Source organism: Eptesicus fuscus, chromosome 13, assembly GCF_027574615.1.
Source record: "Eptesicus fuscus isolate TK198812 chromosome 13, DD_ASM_mEF_20220401, whole genome shotgun sequence".
NCBI classification, from domain to species: Eukaryota; Metazoa; Chordata; class Mammalia; order Chiroptera; family Vespertilionidae; genus Eptesicus; species Eptesicus fuscus.
Window position 1 is genome coordinate 56,228,370 of NC_072485.1, and position 23,182 is coordinate 56,251,551.

At 44.0% G+C, this 23,182-nt stretch overlaps 2 protein-coding genes across 4 annotated transcripts in view; both read left to right on the top strand.

The window, feature by feature from the left end:
• Nucleotides 1-1,411: 1,411 nt before the first annotated feature.
• Nucleotides 1,412-16,854, top strand: HTATIP2 (HIV-1 Tat interactive protein 2). 3 transcript variants are annotated; one of them, XM_008148976.3, is made up of 6 exons: nt 1,412-1,489; nt 2,007-2,202; nt 4,175-4,282; nt 11,797-11,934; nt 14,750-14,811; nt 15,592-16,854. In XM_008148976.3, exons 2-6 carry the CDS (start codon nt 2,008-2,010, stop codon nt 15,815-15,817), a joined length of 729 nt encoding a protein of 242 aa, XP_008147198.1. In that variant the 5' UTR covers nt 1,412-1,489; nt 2,007; the 3' UTR covers nt 15,818-16,854. The 3 variants fall into 3 exon arrangements, with proteins under 3 accessions (XP_008147198.1, XP_028012529.2, XP_008147197.2); XM_008148975.3 differs by lacking the exon at nt 1,412-1,489 and adding an exon at nt 1,509-1,704; XM_028156728.2 differs by lacking the exons at nt 1,412-1,489; nt 4,175-4,282 and adding an exon at nt 1,507-1,704.
• A 5,017-nt stretch (nt 16,855-21,871) lies between these two features.
• The window catches only part of PRMT3 (protein arginine methyltransferase 3), a 98,267-nt gene continuing 96,956 nt past the window's right edge, over nt 21,872-23,182 (top strand). The window contains exons 1-2 of the mRNA XM_008148971.3: nt 21,872-21,930; nt 22,192-22,327. Coding sequence (XP_008147193.1) covers nt 21,903-21,930; nt 22,192-22,327 — 164 coding nt within the window. The 5' untranslated portion in view covers nt 21,872-21,902. The remainder of the gene's footprint in view (nt 21,931-22,191; nt 22,328-23,182) is intronic.

Genomic DNA, 23,182 nt, shown 5'->3' on the forward strand with positions numbered 1-23,182 from the left:
CCAAGAACTTGTGAATGTAACCTTGTGTGGGAAAGGATTTTTATAGATGTAATTAAGCTAAGGGTCTTCAGATTAGATCATGCTGAATTATATGGGCAGGCCCTAAATCCAATGACAAGTATCCTTATAAGAGAAAAGACACAGACACACAGAAGAGAAGACCATTTGAAGACAGAGGCAGAGATTGGAGTCTTGCAGCCACAACCAGGGAACGCCTGGAGCCTCCAGAAGCTGGAAGAAGCGAGAAATAATTCTCTCCTAAGCCTCCGGAGGGAGCATGGCCCTTCAGACACCTTGATTTCAGACATCTGGCCTCCAGACCTGTGAGAGAAGGAGTTTCCGTTGTTGTAAGCCGCCCAGTTTGTGGTAATTTGATACGGCAGCCCTAGGACACTAATACACCATTTCCACACCTCGTCTCGACTTTCAGGGCTCATGCCATGTGTGGCTTCCCCGCTCATCCAGCCCTCTGTCTTGAATAAACTCTCTGCCCTACCTGGTACTCCTTCACTGTCTTCTGTATGGGACCCTCGGGTCCTTTATGTGCCTTCCCTCACGTTGGAAAGAAGACATGATACCTTAGCAGACTTCCCCTCAGCAGGGAACTGTCTTTTGAGGTGGCATGGTATGGGAAAGATGAGCTCTGAAGGACAAGGGGGTGCTGTGGGCAGGGCACTTTGCCCACAGTTACTTGCCATGTTTTCTCCTCCCCCCCCCTTTAAAAAAACAAAACAAAAAAAAAACACCCTTTGCTATGTTGTCTCCATTAAAGAACATGGCTGAGACTTAACAAGTCACGTCTCATCCTTGAGCATCATTTGTAAAGTAAGGATGTTTGACAAGGTGACCCCTTACTCTCCTTCTAGGTCTCATATATAAGGTACAGACTATAGAGAAACTTTCATGCAAAGGAATTTTTTTGAGCACCTGTTAAGTGCTAAACACTGTCCCAAGAGCTGGGGTTACCGCAATGAGATAGATGTGGTGTCTTACCTCCCAGGGCAGGGTTTTTCCAGGTTGATGATTTCTGTGCTCTGGATCACCAGGAGGCCCAAAGGGGCTGGGGGGAGGAGTGTGTGAATGCACAGGAACAGTGACACCCGAGAAAGGCAAGGAATGGCTTTGTTTTATTCCTCTTGGGAGTGGTTGGGTGGGCAGGTTTACATTTGGACATGGTGAATTTGAGATGAAAATGCCCAATGCCCAACTGAAATTACAGGTTTTAGAAAAGGACCAGAGAAAGTCGAGTCTATTGGCTGAGACCTTGGATATAGGTAAGGTCAGCCCAGGGGGTGAAGAAGAACGCAGGGGAGAGGGTCCTGGAGGTGTCAGGGCCTCATCCCTTGCCCCCTGTGCAGCGCACATGCTCACCCGCCCACTTGACCGGCATCCAGGCCGCAGTGAGAACTTTGCCTTTTCCCCCCAAGTCCCGCCCTTGGAGGCGGGGCGAGGGAGCCACGCAGCGGAGTCACCAGGAAGAAGAAGCCGGGTAGGCATGGGCGTGGCTGCCGCCGACCCCCAAGGCGGATCTGGGAGGGGCGCCCACAGTCTGGGGCGAGGGGACACGGAACCCCTGGGAAGGAGGGATGCCCGGATGCAACTGCCAGCAGCGCTGAGCGCGGGGGCAGTGGCTGCGGTTGCGGCGCTGGTGGCCGCTCTGCTCCTGCTACGATGCCAGGACGCGGGGCCGGGGGCCGGCTCCAGGTAACCCCTCTGCTCTGGGGACAGAGCTGAGCCCCGCAACCCTTTTGCGGAGGAAGGAGAGATCAGAACCTGGGGTAACAAGGGGGAGAGAGGCCTCATGGTGCCAGCAGTTGGTGGGCCCTTCCGAGGTGTGGGTTGGGCACCCGGCCCTGCAGGTGACTCAGCGCTTTCCCTGGGGCCCAGACTGCGGAGAATAATAATATCTTCCTCCAGAACGAACACGCATTCCTTGTTCCCCAGGGTAGGCCAGACCATCTCTTAAAACACCCTAAGATCCGCACCTGTTGATGTTATTTCTGTAGCATGGCTGGGACAGAGGCGCTGCCCAAGCTTCGGGAAGACTTCCGGATGCAGAATAAATCCGTCTTTATTTTGGGCGCCAGCGGGGAAACCGGCAAAGTGCTCTTAAAGGAATTGCTGGAGCAGCGCCTGTTTTCCAGAGTCACGCTCATTGGCCGGAGGGAGCTGACCTTTGATGAGGAAGCTTATACAAATGTGGTGGGTATTGGAGACTCAAAATGCGCCCGCAGTGATTCAGCTGGGCGGACAGGATTTCGTGTTTAGTGGTTGAACGTTGCCTGCCAGTGGTGGGCGCTGCAAGAGGTGATCAAAATGTGGCCAAGGTCGGTCTGGGAGAGCCCAGTTGCTGGAAGCTGGAGGCCTGGATTGTAGGTTCAGGCGGGCCTTTCCCTCACTGTGTGGCCTTGGCCAAAGTCCTCTCAGTCTAGGCAGGGCCTCGATTGCAATGGGAGCTGGGGAGACAGAACAGCATTGCTTTCAGCATCATTCAATCTGAGTTCTAGAGACAGTCCACCTTGCTTGTTTTGTCTCCCTGTTCACTCCACACTAACCTTGTCAATGAATCAGGAAATGCTTTGCACAGCAGAAACCGTCTCTATTGAAAGTAGGGTTCACATATAAAAATGTGCCCAGCCTGACTTCCCAGGGCTGCAGTGTTGTCTGTAAGTGAAATATTCCTTCCCCTGACTATCACTTTACACGTTCATGGCTTAACCAAACAATACACCAGACTTCAGTGTGGTGCAAACACCCTAAATATTTGAAGTCTGAGCTTCGTGGAGAGTCCTGAGTTATTTGTGAAGCTCAGTAAATTATAATATAATCCTGAGATGCCCCTAATTATAGAACTTGGTCCCACGGGCTTCACAGGTGGAACATTCCAGATAACAAATGGTCTCACAAATAAACGTTCTTGACGCCTGCAAGTCCAAGTTCAGGTCATGTTGCATATGCCTTTGGTCCATCAGGACTTTCCTGTTTAAAATGGACATCTTTGCAGGCAGTAACATGTAGCCTTCCTAGTCTGGCTTCATGGGGTGTGTCCGATACTTGTGGTAATTAGAAACTGAAATCGAGTTCTGTGCTTTGATAGTCTAGTTTTGGTGGCACATCTTTTGGTCAGGCACTTAATGCAAACATTTTCCTTCAGCATTGTGTACAGTGCCAGGAAAAGTCTTTTGAAAGAGGTGATGGTAGGGAAGGAAAGCAGCATTTTATTTGAGTTCCGAGATGATGGATGGGAACTTCTCAAACTTTCTTTTCTTTTTTTTAAAAATGAGAATAATGCTCTTTTTAAAAAATATATCTTTTATTGACTTTTTACAGAGAGGAAGGGAGAGGGATAGAGAGTTAGAAACATCGATGAGAGAGAAACATCAATCAGCTGCCTCCTGCACACCCCCTACTGGGGATGTGCCCGCAACTAAGGTACATGCCCTTGACCAGAATCAAACCTGGGACCCTTGAGTCTGCAGGCTGACACTTCTATCCACTGAGCCAAACCAGTTAGGGCTCAAACTTTCTTTTTTAAGTTTCACAACAAACTTAGGTTAGATGGTAGTGCTTAAGTTTTAGTGAACATGAGAATTTCTAAGGGTGCTAGTTAAAAAAGTACAGTTTCTGACTCAGAAGTATTGGTGTGAGACCTAAGAATATGCCCTTTTATTAAGCACCCACTGGCTGATTTTAGTGCAGGTGGTTCATGGATTGGGCTGAAGGAAAGATTATAATTTTATTCCTGAAAAGCAGGCATATGATAAAAATAAATTGGCCAAAATTACATGTTTAGGAAGTAGCAGGCCCAAGACTCCAATGTAGGTATTTGAGGTTCCAAACACCATCCTTAACCCACATTGTACCTCATTGCATTGGTATCCCTCCTGGTAATATGCAGACAGGTGCTTTATATTTTCAGAGAGAAAATTATAATTGAACCTGACTTTAGAGATCTGGATCACCCCTAGTCCAATTATATGTACCAGGACTGTATTAGTGCATTGTTGATTTGAAATTCAGATTAATTGGGTTTTGGTGAGAGAAAATGAGCTTGCAAAATTTGATGATAAGTGGTCAGACTCTTCACTAATGCTCTGTAATTTATTCTTTAAACGTAGAGGGCTATTTTAAAGAATAACATCAAGTTCTATTCAGCTGTGTCCTTGTTATCTAGAATCAAAAAGTGGTGGACTTTGAAAAGCTGGACGACTATGCTTCTGCCTTCCAAGGTCATGATGTTGGATTCTGTTGCCTGGGTACCACCAGAAAAAAAGCCGGGGCGGTAAGGAAGAAATATATCCTTATCCCTTTTCATTGGCCAGTACTGTCAAAGATTCCTTTCCTACTTACTCTTTTTCTTTACATTTGCAGTCCTTAATTGTAAATAAGCTCTTATCATTGAAAAATTCACATGCTGCCCTAGCCTTTGCTGTACTTTGAATAGCAGTGATAAGTTCATCTTTCCTTCAGAGTAATCCTTGAGTTCAGGCCTGTGTGCATATTTATATCGTCTGGCAAATATTGCTGTCACTACATCCCCTGGCTAAACCAGCTATATCAGAATAAAGTAACTAGCTCATGCTATTAGCAGTAAGCTTTTTAAAAATTTTTCTTTATAAATATTTTAAACTTAAAGCATTCTCTCTCACTTGAGTGATTTTCTTCAACCTATTTTTGTGCCAAGCTTTAAACTTCTGGGATAGAACATCAGAAGAGAGGCACGATTCAGCTAGCCTCCAGTGATGACTCAGCCGCCAGCAATGATTCAACCCCAGTGGTGATTCAGCCTTAACTGACGCAGAACTGTTCCAGCACATTTTATTTTATTTTTAATGGTGCTCTAAATTGCATTGCCCTTATCTAGAAGTCATAGTTTGCTACATAGTTAGAAGTCATAGATTACTGCGTAGATCTTGGGCAAGTGTTAATACATCTTACTTAACTTATACTTTGTCCCTCTAGCAGAACTTACTTGCTGGAGCTAAACATGTCCATTGAATATGCATGACCACAGTGCCGCCATGGGGGCTTATTGTGGGTTTATAAACAGGTCCATGCATCAGAACCATTCGGAGAACACATGTTTAAGAACTATTGGTAGCAGCACAATTTACAATAGCTAAGATTTGGAAACAGCCTATGTGCCCATCAGCAGATGGGTAGATTAAAAAACTGTGGTACATCTACACAATGCAATACTTCGCTGTGGTTAAAAAAAAAAAAAAAGGAATTCTTACCATTTGCAACAGCATGGATGGACCTAGAGAGCATTATGCTAAGCGAAATAAGCCAGTGAGAGAAAGATAAATATCGCATGATCTCACTCATTTGTGGAATATAATGAACAACATAAACTGATGAGCAAAAACAGATCCAGAGACAGAGAAGCATCAATCAGACCGTCAAACCTCAGAGGGAAGGTAGCGGTGAGTGGGGGTTAGAGGGAGAGATCAACCAAAGGACTTGTATGAATGCATATAAGCCTAACCAATGGACACAGACACCAGGGGGGCGAGGACATGAGTGGGGGGTTCGGGGGGACAGTGAGGGGATAAGGTCACATATGTAATGTCTTAATCAATAAAGAAAAAAATAAAAATATAAAAAAGAACTATTGGTGTATATCAACCAAGGAGTTAGGCGCAGTTGTATTTCTCTGGGCCTCCTGGTGATCTAAAGAATAATTCCATGTATGCAGTAGGGATCTGTTTCCAAATCTTCTGCAGTTCTACCATGTCCACTTTGGAAGACAGCTGGGTTCTGAGCTCTGTGCTGAGAAGTGTCCCAGGATTTGGCACATTCTCTCTCCTAGAAAGGGTCATGTTCCTGCTCGGTGGCAAGTGCAGTCTTCATTGTCCCAGGGACAGTCACAAGCGGTGTGTCCTCTAAAAGCATTCAAAAAGTTTTGTTCAGTCTGAAGTGCCAACCTGATTTTGGTGGTGACTCAGCAAAAATAACAAAAAAAAAAACAACACTGCATTAGGCATAGAGCAGTTGATTTTCATGACATAAGGCAAATCTCATAGGGAAAGAAGAAATTGCTTTATTGCATCCAAATTGTGTAATGCAATTTTAATCAGAGGCATTGGGTGTCTTTCCTATTTAGAACGTTTTTTAGATGAATTTGGTTCCCCACTTCTCAGGGTGCTCAATATCTTTTCCAAAATCAGTTTGAAAAGAAAAGACAAACATAATGAATAAGTAAGCAGGAGAAAGACTAGTAAGGCAAAGATAGTCTCAGAAATGAGTTAGGGCTAAATGGTTTAAGGCGATGGTGACCAAAAGCAAGCTGACAATTTCTAATCCAAGGGCTTGTAAACTACACACTATGCGCCAAATACAGCCCTTGTTTTGTACAGCCCCTGAGCTGAGAATGTTTTTGTACTTTTAAATGATTTAAAAAATCAAAAGAGGAATAATATGTCCTGACACTTGAAAATATAAGAAATTCAAATTTCAGTATCCATAAAGTTTTATTGGAACATAGCTATTCTCTTTACTTTATTATCTATGGCTGATTTTGCACCATGACGTCAGAACCATGTAATTGCAACAGAAGCCTGCAAATCTCAAAATATTTACCATCCCATCCTTTACAGGAAAAGGTTGCCCACCCCTATTGTAATTTCTACTGTTTTATTTGATGTCTAGGGGCGGGGGGGGGGGGGGGATATGTGAAGTGACAAGGTCCTAGGTGGTTTGAGGGACCCAGATCATAGGCTCTGGATACTAGGTAGCTGTGGGACCTCAGGTGTGTTCTTAGCTCCTATGGACCACTGCCTCCTTGTCTGTACTTGAGAGGCAGGCTACCACTAAAGCCTGTTTGGCCTGCAGAATTCTTTGACTTTTATAACACAGAGAAAAGAAATTCCCAACTGGGAAAATTCTGTGAGAGTAGAGAGATTTACTCATGAATCCTCAGTACCTGTTTGACTTTATTTTTCTACCCAGAGCTCTTCCTCTAACCAAGATCTTGATTCCACCACTGCACATCAAATACAGAGGTGCCCTCCAGAATACAAACAACTGGGGTGTCAGGTGATAGCGTTTGTTGTTCATTAGCATCTCTGCATCGTAGTCTGATTTATAGGGTTGGAGTAAAGGGGAAAGAATCCGAAGCAAAAATATGGCAAAGTGGGACCCTTTTCAGAATGATAGATCTGCCCTTCTTGGAAAAGGATACCCCTGACCTTGAGTCATTTTGGCATGCTTGCTGGTTTCATCAGTCACTGCTGAAATACGCTGTTAGGGTGAGTTGTTCTTAAGCCAGTGTTCCTAGTTTTTAGCCGTTGATAAAGAAGATTAGAAGAAATACGTAGTAGCTTTGGATTTTAATAAGATTTGAATAAAGAATAATTGGAGAGTTTGTCTCCCTAGATGTTTGTGGAACCTGTGAAGATACCTCTGCTGAGTCGTTTTACATTGTGTTTATTCTTTCAAGTAGGTACTGGGAAAGAAAATGTATAGTGGGAACATATTTAATCAATTCCTTTTTCTAGAAGGAACTCTGATTTCTAGCTTAGAGTGGCCTACACAGACTTTGGAATCATATAGACACATTAGCATAATGGACTTCATGCTCTCAGAAGAGACGTCTTTTCTCCTGCCCTATGGTTAGGGAAACTACAGTTTTTCTGGAAATTGTGTTTCTGAGATATGGAGTAGCTTGTTTTAGTTTATTTTTCTTTCCTTTTTTTTTTTTTCTTCTTCTTCCCTCTTTTTTGCTCCATTAGAGAATAAGAAAAGGTGTTAATAAGATTTTAAAGATGGCTGCTTTCTATCTATCAATGGAATCTTCCTCACTCCAAAGAAATTGATGTGTGTCGATGTCTCTGAGTCAGTCGGCAGGATCCACGTTTACGTTTGGTTTCTAAGTCCTTGAAAGCCATTGACCCCATTGCTTTTGAATTTCATTCACCAGCTAAAAAGGCACGCATCAGGGTGGGGGAAGTGAAATTCAAAATTTGTGGGCCTGGAAAAATGCGTATTTATAATCAGCTTGAGGGCTCAGAGGATTTGTGAAATCGGTTTGGATTAACAGCCATTGATTGCTAATGAAACAGTATTTAGCTTTGTCCAGAGAACAGCGATGGAGAAAGGTATGGGCACCTTGTCAAGCGGGCCCATTGAGCAGGGATGATGGGTTAAGCGTGGGGGTCTCCGAAGCAGCGTGGGTGCTCCTCCTTCAAGGAGCGGTTGTCAGTTGTTAGCGAGGCGGGTGAAAGGAAGGACGCCAGAGTCTGATGGCTGGGGTGGTATTGATGTGCCTTAGCTGACTAATCAGATTGCAAAAGTCCCATGGTATTTATGTCACTTTAATTTTCATCAAACAATTGGAGCCGACAGCACTCTATTAAGGAGAGGTTGATCCAGAACTAAAGCCAAATAAATTAGGGTCTCAATTTAATCAAATTATCCCTTTACTGGCTGTGGATTAAGTGAGAGAGACAGCGTCGGTGTAGAGACTGGTGATTGGCTGAATCTTTCCCTTCTTTTTAAAGAAGCTGATGAAAGAAAAGCATTTTAACAGAGACAACTATAATGCACCTTCCAAGAAATAGTACTAAAACCACAGCCACAACAAATAGAAATTTATTTCACTAGTCAACTATGTCATTTTACTATGAATAACGAACCTGTTATTAAAATCAGAGTTCTGGTGAATTACAGTGAGGGGAAGAAATAGACCTGGAAGAGAAAGTGAGTGTTTTAAAATTTTTCTATGTAGTTTTGGATTGTTTTTCTTGGCACGCTATCAGCACATGTAAAATCTCATTTCAGAGGAGAATCACATCCCTCTCTCAGGATGTGACGAGAATTAACATTGGTTTGCTTCACACTGATTTAAGAAAGCAATAACCTAAGTTCAAATCAGTATGTAGGACAGGTCGTCAAGTCAGGGTAGAATGTCCAAGTATAGATACAAAAAGAGATTCATTAGTTAAGACTTAAGTTTATATTCCCTAAAGTAAGGCAGAAAAATGAGGCTGTTATGCTGCGAACAATGAGATAGTAGGATAAGAGAGGCTTTTGGGGTAATAGTAATGCTCTATTTCTTTTTTTTTAAAAAAAATATATATTAATTGATTTTTAGAGAGAGGAAAGAAGAGGGAGAGAGAGATAGAAACATTGATGAGAGAGAAATATCCCATCAACATTAATTGGATGCCTTCTGCACGCCCCTTGCTGGGGATCGAGCCCACAACCCAAGAATGTGCCCTGACTAGGAATCGAAGTAGAGAGAGACCTCTTGGTGCGTGGCATATGCTCCACTGCTGAGCCACACCAGCCAGGCTCTATTTCTTGATTTTAGGAGCTGGTTGCAGAGTAATGTTCAGTTTATGAAAATTCATCAAGCTCTATACTTACAATATGTTTACTTTTCTTTTATGGTTTACTTCAGTACAAAGTTAAAAATGTATGCTTGGGGCTATTGTTTTCAAATTGAATTCTGTATTAGTTTCCTTCCCCTTTTTTTCAGTTTTTTTTTTTTTTATTTCAAGAAAAACGATTTTAAATATAATAATGTTACATGCAGTAAACCTTAATATTTCAAGAAAAACAATTTTAAATATGATAATGTTACATGCAATAAACACCAATTATTCAAGGAAAATGATCTTATAGATAATAATATTACATGCAATAAACATTACTATTTCAATAATAAAAGGATTTTAAGTATAATATCACCAAAACTGTACTAACATAGTATGATATCCACAAAAGTTGTAGGAAATATTAAAAATCTGCAAATAACAGGATTGCTTCTATTATATTCTAGAATACTTTTTTTTCTCCCTCTGGCTCTATTTTTGTTCATCAGTTTATGTTGTTCATTATATTCCACAAATGAGTGAGATCATATGATATTTATCTTTCTCCGACTGGCTTATTTCACTTAGCATGATGCTCTCCAGGTCCATCCATGCTGTTGCAAATGGTGAGTTCTTTCTTTTTTTTACAGCAGTGTACTATTCCATTGTGTAGATCAAGTGTCCTCAAACTACGGCCCGCGGGCCACATGCGGGTGTTTTTGCCGTTTTGTTTTTTTACTTCAAAATAAGATATGTGCAGTGTGCATAGGAATTTGTTCATAGTTTTTTTTTTAAACTATAGTCCGGCCCTCCAACAGTCGGAGGGACAGTGAACTGGCCCCCTGTTTAAAAAGTTTGAGAACCCCTGGTGTAGATGTACCACAATTTTCTAATCCACTCATCTGCTGATGGGCACTTAGGCTTTCATACTGAAAGCATGAATTAGTCATTTTTGTTAGCTAGAGATAGTGTGGGATAAGAAGGCACATGGGTATAGTAGAGAGCACTGCTCAGGGAGTCCACAATGTGCACTCCACTCTCAGCTGTCTCACTTATTAGCCTGCTGTTCACCAGACTGCTGGGCCTTGTTTTCACAGCTCTCTAAGTGTGTGTGTGTGGGGGGGCGCAGATGTGATGTTTCTTCAGGTGGTGTTTCTAACATCTCCATATGAAATAAAACATTAAGGGTCAGCCCTAGCTAGTTTGGCTCAGTGGCTAGAGCATCAGACTGAGAACTGAAGGGTCCGGTGTTTGATTCCGGTCAAGGGCACATGTCCAGGTTGTGAGCTCGATCCCCAGTAGGGGGCGTGCAGAAGGCAGCCAATCAATGATTCCCTCTCATCATTGATGTTTCTATCTCTTTCTCCCTTTCCCTTCCTCTCCAAAATCAATAAAAATATATTTTAAAAAATCGCTGGGGCAGCAGTCAACCTTCAGGTTTACAATCCTTATGACATAACACCTCATTTACATCATTGTGGGTACCAACTGAGTTCTGCGTCAGGAGACTTTAGACTTCTCATCAGCTGTCTGAGTTTGAGGATGCCAGATTTGGGTTACTACATGGAATTTCCTTGTCTGGGGACAGGCATGTGTCCTTGTGAGGCCCTGGAAATGAGTCTTATGTTCTATTATTTGCACCATTCTCTCCCCTCCTCCTTTTATTGCCTCTTAGTTCTTTTCTTATCTAATTGGGTTTGCCTTTTCTTCACTCTCAAGTATTTTCGGAGTACCTACCATCTGCTAGGCATGTACTGATGCTGAGATGTGAATTAAGAAGAAAGACTCAACCATTACCCTCATTGGACGGAGTCTAGACTGGGATTTCCAAACATTCTTGATTATGCACGTTAGTTAAAAAAAAAAAAGAAAGAAAGAAAGAAAGAAAAAGAAAAGAAATTGGAAGATGCACTGTTTACTAATATGTAAAACATACACAAAGTTGGAAATTAAACAGACTGTTCTCATAGTGCCTGGGCAGTGTTCTCAGCCCTGCTTTGAGACCCTACCATGTTAGAGTTGACACAGAATAGAGAAAACAGATAGGACTGTAAAGGTGTAAAATTATTAAAAGACAAAGAACTGTGTGACTAAAAACAGTCTTGCAACTTGATATTATTGTTACTTTTGCTCCTTGCTGATTTGTTTGGTGTCTGTGTTTCGATACCATTTTGTTTGTTTTTTAATTTTTATTTAATTTTTGGAAACGAGAAAAACAACGACAGTTCACCCACGGGCTTTGGTTTTTCATTGTGATCTGGCCTTGCTGCTAAAGCTGGTAGTCTATCCTGAGGATCACACTTGGAGCCTTTCCCGAGGCCTAAGACCAACATTCGTGCATTGCTTGGATGCATTTTATTTAGATCCTATCACCCCTCTCCCCCCATCAGACCTCCTAGCCTGCCACCCAGGCTGAGTAGTAATCTTTTAAGATGAACTCAAAGCTTTTTGGAAATAACTTACTTCTGTTCCTTCTCAGGAGGGATTTGTTCGTGTTGATCGAGATTATGTCCTGAAATCTGCAGAGCTGGCAAAAGCTGGAGGGTGCAAACATTTCAACCTGCTGTCCTCTAAAGGAGCTGACAAGTCGAGCAATTTTTTATATCTGCAAGTTAAGGTTTGTGCATGTTTCTCTCATATATACTTTGGAGAACCCTGGATAATTGGCAGTACTAAATAATATAGAATGCTAAATATTACAAAAATGCCCTAATTGCATTAGATTACATATTTTTATAGCTACAGGGACTGTTGTTTGCAGGGATATATTTAGTAAACAAAGTGATTAGAAAGGTAATTACCCCCTGTTGAGGACCCAGTAATCATGACATGAGATAGGGCAGCTCTGATCTTGAATTATCAGCATGGAATCTTAACATTAGAAGATACTTTGAGGCATTGATTCTTAAACTTTTCCAAAGTAGATGATATTTTATTGTGTATGGTTTTTGTCCTCAAGGAATTTATAATATGCTTGTTTTGGAGGATCCTTAAGTTTGGTAATTCGCTGGAAGGTCTCACAGGGCTCAGAATATAGTCATACTCTCGGCTATGACTTATTACAATGAAAGGCTATAAAGCAAAGTCAGTAAAGGGAAGAAATGCATGGAGTGAAGTCTGGAGGAAACTAGGTACAAGCTTCCAAGAGTTCTCTCCCAGTGGAGTTGCATGTGCTTAATTTCTCCAGCAGTGAGTATTGTCTACCAGAAAGATTCACCTGAGCTCAGGAGTCCAGGGTTTTCATGGGGGTCAGTCCCGTAGGCACCCTCAGCTTAGAAACAATTACAGACTTCCAGAAGGAAAGCAAGTGTTCTTCACAAAACACATTGTTTGTTCAAGTAGTGCAGGCACAGTAAACTACCCATATCAATTAGGTAATGATGGGAACATTCCTGAAATCCAAGTTCTCAAGCCAAAGGCCAACCTTGCAAGCAAGCTTTTCTGAGATAGCAGTTCTCAGCCTGCTGGGTTAACTCTTAAGCACCCTGCTAACAGAGACAAAGCACATCTTTGTAAAAAGCTAACTGGGAAACGTGTCCACATAAAAACTCCTATCTGAATGTCCATAGAAGCGTTATTCCTAAGAGCCAGAGTGGAAGCAACCCAAATACCCATCATCTGATGACTGGATGAATAAAATGTGGTGTATACATACAAAATATATTACATGGGAATGATACATGCTACAACATGGGTGAAACCTGAAAACATTATGCTAAGTGAGGAAGGGCAGTCACAAAAGGGCACAACATGTATGATTTCATTTATATGAATTGTCCAGAATAGGCAAATCTATAGAAACAGGAAGATTAGTGGTTGGCTAAGCTCAGAGGGAAGGGTGGGACTGAGTGCTAGTTGGTACTGGGTTTCTTTTTGGGGTAATAAAATATTCTACGATTGCAGGTGAAGGGGGCAAAACTCTCTGAATATACTAGAAAACATTAGTTAGTTAGTTAGTCCTCATCTGAGGATATCTTTTTCCATTGATTTTTAGAGAGAGTGGAAGGGAGGAGGAGAGACAGAGAGTGAGCATTGATGTGAGAGAGACCCATTGATTGGTTGCCCCCAGCATGCACCCCGACCAGGGCCGGGGATCAAGCCTGCAACCAAGGTACATGCCCTTGTCCAGAATTGAACCCAGGACCCTTCAGTCCACAAGCCGACTCTGTGTGGACCTAGCCAAACCATCTATGGCATAGAAATCATATATATATACTTTAAAAGCTACCTAAGATTGCCCAGGTTGGTGTGGCTCAGGTAGTTGAGCATCATCCTACGCACTGAAAGGTTGCCAGTTCGATTCCCAGTCAGGGCACATGCGTAGGTTTTGGGTCAATCCCTGGTCAGGGTGCATGTGGGAGGCAACCAATTGGTGTTTCTCACATCAGTGTTTCTCTCGCTCTCCCTTCCTCTCTCTCTAAAATAAATTAAACCATATTTTTTTTATTAGAAAATATTTAAGCATAAGACCACCAAAGATGAAACATTTTTTAAAAAAAGATTATAGGATGTGACAGGCCAAGTGCCAAATGAATGGTATGAACAGGCCAAGAAGGGGAGGAGAGCATGCTGCTTAATTCATCAGTCCTTTATATGTACCTGTTACTGAGCTCCTCTGGCATTTTTATTCATGGAGATGCCTGGCATGAAAATTCATGGTTTGTTTAACAAATTTTATTTAAAGCATTATCTAGATGTAATCTATTTCTAACCCCTCCTTTCTTGGTGGGGTTTGTTAGAAAATGAATAATATAGAGGGTCTGTGGAACTGCTGACCCACTGGAATTACCTGGAAACCGAAAAAGGTTCATGTCTGCAAGCCTATACCATTAATTCTGGACTAATTGGAGGTTATTCTTTATGGTTGAACTCCTAACATGTCAGTATTGATCTGTTAGCATCAGTCAAATGAGAAGCTAGGTGACTATGCAGACGTTCACTCATTCAGTGCATTTTCTTTTTTAACTCTACTGCGTGTCAATATTTAAATGATCTCTTCCTTAACTTCCCAGACTCTCTGGAAAGTTAAGGATAGATCTGGATAAGGGTATTTACAAGTATAGTGGACCCTTGAACAAGGTGGGACTTAGGGGTACTGACCTCACATGCAGCCAAAAATCCACGTATAACTACAGTTGGCCCCTCACATATGTGGATTTCCTTGAAGCCTTGGAGTGACCCTTGAAAAAATGTGAGTTTGAACTGTGTGAGTCTATTGAGAAAAACCACACACGCAGTTTAAACCCATGTTCTTTAAGGGTCATTTCTACTGAGACCCACAGAAGCAGATTATCTTCAAAACCCAGTTATTCTCTCTTAAGCATTATAGTAAGTTGGTTTTGATTAAATACTAAAAATGTGGTGTGTGCTTTTTTTTTTGTGTGTGTGTGTGTGGTGCGTTTTTTTGTTTGTTTGTTTTTGTTTTTAAACAGGGAGAAGTGGAAGATAGGGTGGAAGAATTAAAATTTGATCGTTACTCCATATTTAGGCCTGGGTGAGTATTCACGCTACCTAAGAACACACCACTGTTGGTTATTCCCTAGAAGGGAGTTTTCATTTGAAGAGGCTGACAACTAAGTTATCTAGGACATGAAGTTGTCTGGAGGTGGATTATTCTCTGAAAAGCCTACCTTTTGGCTTTGAAAGAAGGGGGGGACAGTTGGTGGTGCCAGGTTCAGAATAGTGTGGAATTTCCTGGGTGGCTTTTGCTGCCTTCTTTTTTAAAATCCTTTCCATGCACCAAATTAGACCTTTTACCCACTGTGTTAGTCTGTTTAGGCTGCCATAACAGAGTAACTCCATAGACTGGGTGGCTTAAACAATAGAAATTCATTTTCTTGCAATTCCGAAGACTAGAAATCCAAGATTGAGGTGCCATCAGGGTTAGTGTCTGGTGAGGCCTCTCTTCCTGGCTTGTAGATAGCCTCCTGTGTGTCCTCACATGATCTTTCCTCTATGTGGGCATGGGGGGAGAGAGAGAGAGAGAGAGAGAGAGAGAGAGAGACAGAGACAGAGAGACAGAGAGAAAGAGAAAGAGAGGTCTTTGATATCTCTTCCCCTTCTGTAAGGACACCAGTCCTATCAGATTAGGGTCCCACCTTTATGACCTAAAGTAACCTTAATTACCTTCCTAAAGGCACTGTCTTCATATGCAATCACACTGGGGGTTGGGGCTTCAACATGAATTTAGGGGAGACACAGCTTAGTCCATCACACTCTCTGGTCTGAATGCAGTTTACCATCTTTTCCTCTGCTTTTTTTGTTTTCTCTTTAGAGTTCTGTTATGTGATAGGCAAGAATCTCGCCCAAGTGAGTGGTTGATTAGGAAATTCTTTGGCTCCTTACCAGAATCTTGGGCCAGTGGGCATTCTGTACCAGTGGTGACTGTGGTTAGAGCGATGCTGAACAACGCAGTGAGACCAAGTGACAAGAAGAAGGAACTGCTGGACAACAAGGCCATCCACGACCTGGGGAAAGCCGATGGCTCTCTGAAGCCATGATCACACCTGAGAAGTGCTTTTTTGGTCAAACTCAGCACCCATCACCTAATCGCTAATTTAAAGGCCAAAAAAAAGCATGCTTTAACTGGGGTTTCCACTATTTTCAGCCATCCGGGTCCAATTAAAAAATAACTGTGCTCTGCCACAGCAGTTTGGAGCCTGGTTGTTGACCTTGACCCTTGAACAACATGAATTTGAACTGAGCAGTTCCAATTTTTTTCAATAAATACTATAAATGTATTTTCTATTCCTTATGTTTAATTAACATTTGCTTTTCTCTAGCTTTTTTTTTTTTTTTTTGGTGGGGAAATCAAGTTCTAGCTCATTTTATTGTAAGAATACAGTATATAATACATACAACATACAAAATATGTGTTATTTTACTTTTTATGTTGTTGGGGAGACTTCTGGTCAACAGTACGCTATTAGTACAGTTGGCCCTCTACATCTGCAGATTCCCAACCTCAGATCGAAAATATTGTTTTCAATCACAGTTGCTTGAATCTGTGGGTGTCAAACCTGTGGCTATGAAGGGCAGAGTGTAGTTAGGTTTGGGGGGGGATCAAAAGTTATATGTGGATTTTCAACTGCACCGGGGTGGCACCCCTCACCCACATGTGGTTCAAAGTTATATGTGGATTTTCAACTGCACCGGGGTGGCACCCCTCACCCACATGTGGTTCAAAGGTCAACTGTACAGCACCCAGGGAGCTTTTCAAACATGGAGCTTCATAGGCCCTGTCTCTGCCTCAGACCTTCTGAAGCCAATATTGTGGGAGTATGGGGACAGGAATCTGTGGTTTTGTGTAAGTTTCCCCTGGTGAATCTGATGCCACTGGTGTGGAGGCCAGCTCTGAAGTGCTTGTCTGCAGAGTGATGGCAGCAGTGCAGACCTTACGTAGCATACAGATGAGTTCTGTTCTAAAATTGTTGACATTCGGGTCTTCAAGATACTCAGTGCTGACTGCATATAATTGTGCAAGTGAACATTGTGCCTTACTACTTCTTTAGAATATATAATAAAATGTATTATACAACTGAGCTTTTATATTTCCTAATTAAATAGAGGAATAAAAATAAATGGACAAGTCCTGGGTGCCTCTTAGATTGTTAGGAAATGCCCAAGTATCAGTGGTAATATGCAGTATTTTGGCCAATGGGATGATATAATAGCAGCTAATATTTATCAAGTGTCAGCCTTTACACATGCTATCTGTCCTTGAACCCTCCAAACAATCCTTGTAATGGTTATAGGTGGTGCTTGCTGTTAGTGAACACAGGTTCACTGCCCACAGCACACAGAAGCCAAACACAGGCTTTTCTTTGAGAAAAGAAAGGAGCTTTATTTGCAAGTCAGTGGCAAGAAGACAGGAGACAAGGCTCAAATCTGTCTCATCCCGGGCTCTGGGTAGGTATTTTTGTTTTTTTAAAATATATTTTATTAATTTTTTACAGAGAGGAAGGGAGAGGGAGAGAGAGCCAGAAACATCGATCAGCTGCCTCCTGCACGCCCCCCAGTGGGGATGTGCCCGCAACCAAGGTACATGCCCCCTTGACCAGAATCGAACGTGGGACCCTTCAGTCCGAAGGCCGATGCTCTATCCACTGAGCCAAACTGGTTAGGGCTCTAGGTGGGGTTTTAAGAAGTAGCAGTTAAGAGTTCACAAGTGTTGCTGGTGAGTGGTGTTTCACCAGTATTACTCGTAAGTGGTGTATTCAAGGTGTAAATGTTGGTTCTGGGCCTTGTTAGAAACAGGATAGGGCCAGGCTCTGTGGTTACACTGTCATCCTCATATCCTAGATCAGTGATGGCGAACCTATGACACGCGTGTCAGCACTGACACATGTAGCCATTTCTGATGACACGCGGCTGCATGCCGAGGATGAAACATTTGCTGCTCCTGAGGATAAAACATTTGCGACTAGAGTCTTGGAGTTAGTTTTTTCCTCAAAGTGACACACTACCCGAGTTATGCTCAGGTTTTGGCGAAGTTTGACACACCAAGCTCAAAAGGTTGCCCATCACTGTCCTAGATGGAGGAAACTGAAACTCACTGTCATTAAGTGCCTTCCCCAAGGGGCCAAAGTTAAAGACCTGAAGCTAGGAAATGGCAGAGCCAGCATTCTAACCCAAGTCAGCCTGATCCCATGACGTGTATTTTTAACCACTCTGCAAGAGCATCCACTATTTGTATAATTCCAGAAAGCTGCAGTGAATTTTTGCTGGATCAGTACGTGCTGTGTGTGAATTAAATAAAAACATTTGGGTTTCTCCCTATAACGATTAACCACAAAATGTTCACATAGCAGTGAAAGTACTTCTCAAAGTGCTGCAACTTAAACACTATGGAAAAGGAAGGGAAAAGGCAGAAGGGTCAAAGTGAAGAGGAGCACACAGTGATAATTTCCATCATGGAACAAAGGATGGTGGTGAAACTTGGCTTAATGTTTGTGCCGGGGGAAGCAAAGTGATTTGAGTGGTTCAGTCAATTTTTACAGGGTCTACAGTATGCCAAGTACATTTCAAGTTTCTGTGGGCCCTGGAGGATAAAGGCCAGTGGGTCCCCCCCTTCCCCCTTCTTCCCCCCCACACCCCCCGCTTGGGGCCAGTGGGCTTTAGGAAGGAGATGGGCCATCTTTCTCCTGCCAGATGGGGTTCCTTTGGGGCCAGACTCTAAAGAGCCTGTGTCTTCGGGTGATAACAAGCATGGACTCCTAGAAGCAAGGCCGAAAGTAATGTCAGGTAAATCCAGTGGCCAGTTTTAAGTTATTCTCTGTATGTTATATCCTTGCCCACAAACCTTCTGTTGGGCCTTGTTCAACACTCTATTCTGGTCTTAATAGTGAGTGGGATGATAGGGGAGAATCTGGGCTCATCTTTAGAGCAGAGAAAAGAGCTACTCCCTCCCAAGCCCAGCTTTATGGTGAGGCATAAACTTTAAGGGACAAGATTCTGGCCCAATCACCCTTCCAAACTCGGTGTTCCTTTTTTTGTTTTCACTGTTAACATTGAATGATCGGGTGTCACTAAGGGGTTTAGCAGGCTTCCCTTCAAATGTCACACTGACAGGGAGAAGATGGGCCTTGCTGGAGAGCTTACATCAGAAAGATGAAGGAAAAAGTTGGGTGGGCCTTGGTAATGAAAGGCCTTGAATTCATGCATTCATTATTCAGTTTATTAAATACCCCCGACGGGCCATGGGGCACATAGGCCGTTCGGATATATCAGTGAACAGTAAAGTCTTGCCCAACGGAGCCAGCAACTATTCTGACAATGCCCTACGATGTAAGAGGCTTCAGACTTGATAGTTGATGAATTCTGTCCTCTCGGAGTTTACGGTGAAGGGACAGAAGCATATGCAGAAGAGTTTCATCATAATACAAGGCATCTGTTTCATTCAACATGTTTATCGGTTACCTATTATGAATTAGGCCATGTACTATGTGTCAGAGAAATGAAATAGAGACGTGGCCTTACCGTCATGGGGCAAACAGTGTTGTCGGTAACAAAGAAGAAAAAAAGAGAGAGAAACAAGCAAATGGTAGGTGCTAAGAAACTTAACAGGAGGCCGCTGGGATGACAGTGGATCTTACTTTAGAAATAGTGACGTGAGGAACTTTCTGCTGAGACAAAAAGTACCTCCCTATTTGTAGAGTATTCTTAGCAGAGGCCTTGAGGTGGGAACAGGATGAGTCCAAAGGAAAGGCTGGAGGATGGGGCCCAAGATGAATGGTTGAGTTGAGATGGGACATGAGGCAGGATTATGTAGAGCCTGGTAGGCCATGGTAGCCAATTTCATTTTAGAAACGTGTGCCATCAGCATGCTAGCCTCTGGGATTAAGAGTCTGGGGCATTACCTTCCGAAATTACTGTTGCCCACTCCCACCTAATAAAGCCGTCTATGGTTTGAACAGATACGGGGAAGGGAAGAAAGACATGAGGCATGGAAAGGTTTGTGTTCCTCCCACACGGCAGCCAGCATGAGACTTTCTAAACCAGCGATTTTCAACTGGTGTGCCACAAGATTTTTAAAAACATGCCATACCTGACTAGTCAGGGGCACTGACCTCTTTTCCCTCAGACTGTCACATAAAAAATGACAACGACCAACACAATAGCCATCTGGTGTGAATGGATAAAAATTATACCTATTTTGTCCTGGTCGGGTGGCTCTGTTGGTGGAGTATTGTCCCATACACCAAAAGGTTGTGGGTTTGATTTCCAGTCAGGACACATACCAAGATTTCAGGTTCAATTTCCAGTCGGGGTGTGTACAGGAGGCAACCCATTGATGTTTTTTTTTTTCACATCAATGTTTCTCTCTCTAAAAAAATCAATGAAAACATATCTTTGGGTGAGGATTAAAGAAAGAAAAAAATCCTACCTATTTTTTGTCAGATAGGCAAAAAAATATATTTTTTTGGTGGGCCGCAGAATTTTAGTGATTAGTTTATGTGCCAGGAGATGAAAAAGGTTGAAAATCGCTGTACTAAACACATCTGACCGCCCTGGCAGGGTAGCTCAAGTGATTAGAGTGTTGTCTGATAAACCAGGGTTGCAGGTTCGATCTCTGGTCAGGGCACATACAATAATCAACCAATGGGTGCATAAATAAGTGGAAAAGTTGATGTTTCTCCCTCTAAAATCAATAAAAACTTTTTAAAAATAAAAATAAGTAAATACATCTGACAGTATTACTCCCTTGCTTAACCAAACAGGTCAACTGCTTACCGTTATTGAGGATAAAGTTAACAATTATGTCTAAACACTTTACATGTATTAATTCGTTTTTATCCTTACAATAACCCTGTGGTTAGTGCATTATCTCCATTTTGTAGTTGAGGAAATGGAGGTAGGGAGATGTCAAGTAACTTGCTGAAAATCATAGAGTTAGGCAGTGTCTACAAAAGAAATATCCAAACCTGTAGAGAATTTTAATAAGTTTATTTGAGCCAAACTGATGACCTACGCTGGGGAGCAAGATCTCAAGTGCTCCGGAGAATAAGTCTTGCAGTTTCTCTTATGCATTTAAAATTAAGGAGGGAATGTAAGGAAGATTACATTAAGGTGGGAAAAAGCAAGGCCAGGATTGGGTTACAGGATAGTTCACGAGGTTCTGTGTTTTCTTGAGGGCGGTTATGGTTAATTTCAAACGTGTATTAACCCAGATGCACAGAAACAATGGACAGGGCTTGCTTAAGGTCAAAATGAACCTTTTACTAAACGTTATATGCCTGGGGTTGATTACCCAACCTGACTTGCCCAGTTAGGGATTTATGGTCAGATCACTCCGTGAAGTTATTTTCCATGGAAAAGGGATAGAAGAAGGAATCAAACCAAGTACTAGTAGGTTGGCTACGGAGTCCATGTTCTCACTTTACCACTGAACATTAAAGACTGAGATCCTTAAAGCAGCCTGCAAGGCTTTGGTCTGCAGTACCCCCACGCTGGCTCCCGCAGTTCCCTCTCCCCCAGCTTTACCGCATGGGGGTGAGGGGGGAGGGAAGCCCAGGAACCAGAGGAGTCCGGATCCTGCCTGCGTTCTGCCTCCTCCGCCACCAGAGGGCGCCGCGGGCCGCTCTCCCCTCCAAGAACCCAGAACGGGGAAGCTCGGCGGGCGGGGTGCCGACTGCAAAACCGCAGCGGCGTCTCCCCACCAGGGCCCAGGGCTGCGGTCGAGCACCTTCCGCTAAAGCCTGTGGCAGCGGGAGGAAGAAACGAAAGTCGTGTCCAAGGCTGAGACGCTCAGACCGCTTTTCAACGCGCTGACTCCGGGCGCAACGCGTCAACACTGCGGCGGGAGAGGCGGATCTCGGGCCTCAGCCCCGCCCACCCCGGGCTTTCTCCACGCCCACCTGTCCACGTGACCAGCGCCGCCATCTCGGGGCCGGAAGCGCTCCCGAGCCCCCCCGCGCGCGCGCTCTCGCGTGTCTAGACGCCCGCGAAGTGTCCCCAACTCCTTCCCTGCTGCGCGCGTGCGCGCGCTCGTTCCCGGGCCCCGGTCCGAGAGTCCCGCGACGGCCGCGCGCGCCGCTCAGCCAGGTCCCCGCCCCCAGCACGCCGGGCTCCCCGGGCACCTCAGCCATGTGCTCGTTAGCGTCGGGCGCTACTGGTGGGTACTCCCGGCCCCTCAGCACCCGCGCCGCCGAGGGGCTGGCGAAAGACCCTTTCCTCCCCCTGCAGCCTCCGGGGCGCGGAGCCCGGGCGGTGGGGCCTTGCTGGGGGGGGCGGGGGTTGAGGGGGGCTGGGGGAGGTGCCGGGGAGCGGGGCGCGGGCGGCGCTCCCCTGCAGTGGAGCCCTCTCCCCACCCTCCTCCTCGTGCGCCGGGCCGGCCCTGGCGTCCGAAGCGGACCTGACTTTTTGCGTGTGCTAGGAGGCCGGGGCGCTGTGGAGGATGAGGAGGACCTGCCAGACCTGTCCGACAGCGGGGACGAGGCCGCCTGGGAGGACGAGGACGATGCTGAGCTCCCCCACGACAAGCAGCAGACCCCCTGCCTGTTCTGTGACAGGTTCGTCCTCCTCAGCGCCGGGGCTCCTGCCCGCCCGGGGGTGCCCTGCGCTCGAATTCTCCAGCCTGTGGTTTGGAGTGAGGGCTTGTGGAGAAGGAAGACCCCCAAGTGGTATTAGAGGGAGGAGCCATGAACTGGAAGCCAGGTTGTCTTTTCGGCGGGCCTCAGTTTCCCCGTGTGTAACAGGATAGGGTTTTGAACTGGATCTGTGGTTCCCAATTCTGGTAGTGTACCTTTGTGTCACCTGAAACACTTAGGAAAAACACACAGATGCTGAACTCTGCACCACAGTCCTTCTAAGTCAGGATGGCGACCCAGGAATCTTCTCTTATTTTTATAAAGGTCCCAATCTCAGAGTCACTAAACTAATCTCTCAGGAGGACCCTTCCAGCTTTACCAATTCTGTAATTCTCAGACAAGCAGAGAGCTTCACAGGTGCAATGCTTGATTTGAACCATTTAAAGAACAACCCTTCTTAGGTAGGGCTCCTCCCCTATTGAAGGGGAAGGAATTGATGCCTTTTCACTTAGGTTAAAAAGAAGACTCCGATATCAGTAACGTGCTCAAGGTCACCCAGCTGTGGTTTGTCATATCCAAACCCATGTTCTTTCCACGTACAATTCTGCCTCTTCATCTCCACAAGCATTGACTTTGGCTGCTGTCCTGGCACGTGGGCATGAAAGAGGCCTGTGTGGCATCGGCCAGGGTCACTTGATAAACATTTTCCAGTTTTCCTTAAATCTGGGCGTGGTGCTGGTTGGTGGTATGTTAGCCCCTATGGATTCATCATTGTTCGCACCTGTTGCCTCATATGGGTAGCTATAGATGCGTGAAATTTGTGGAGCATCAGGATGG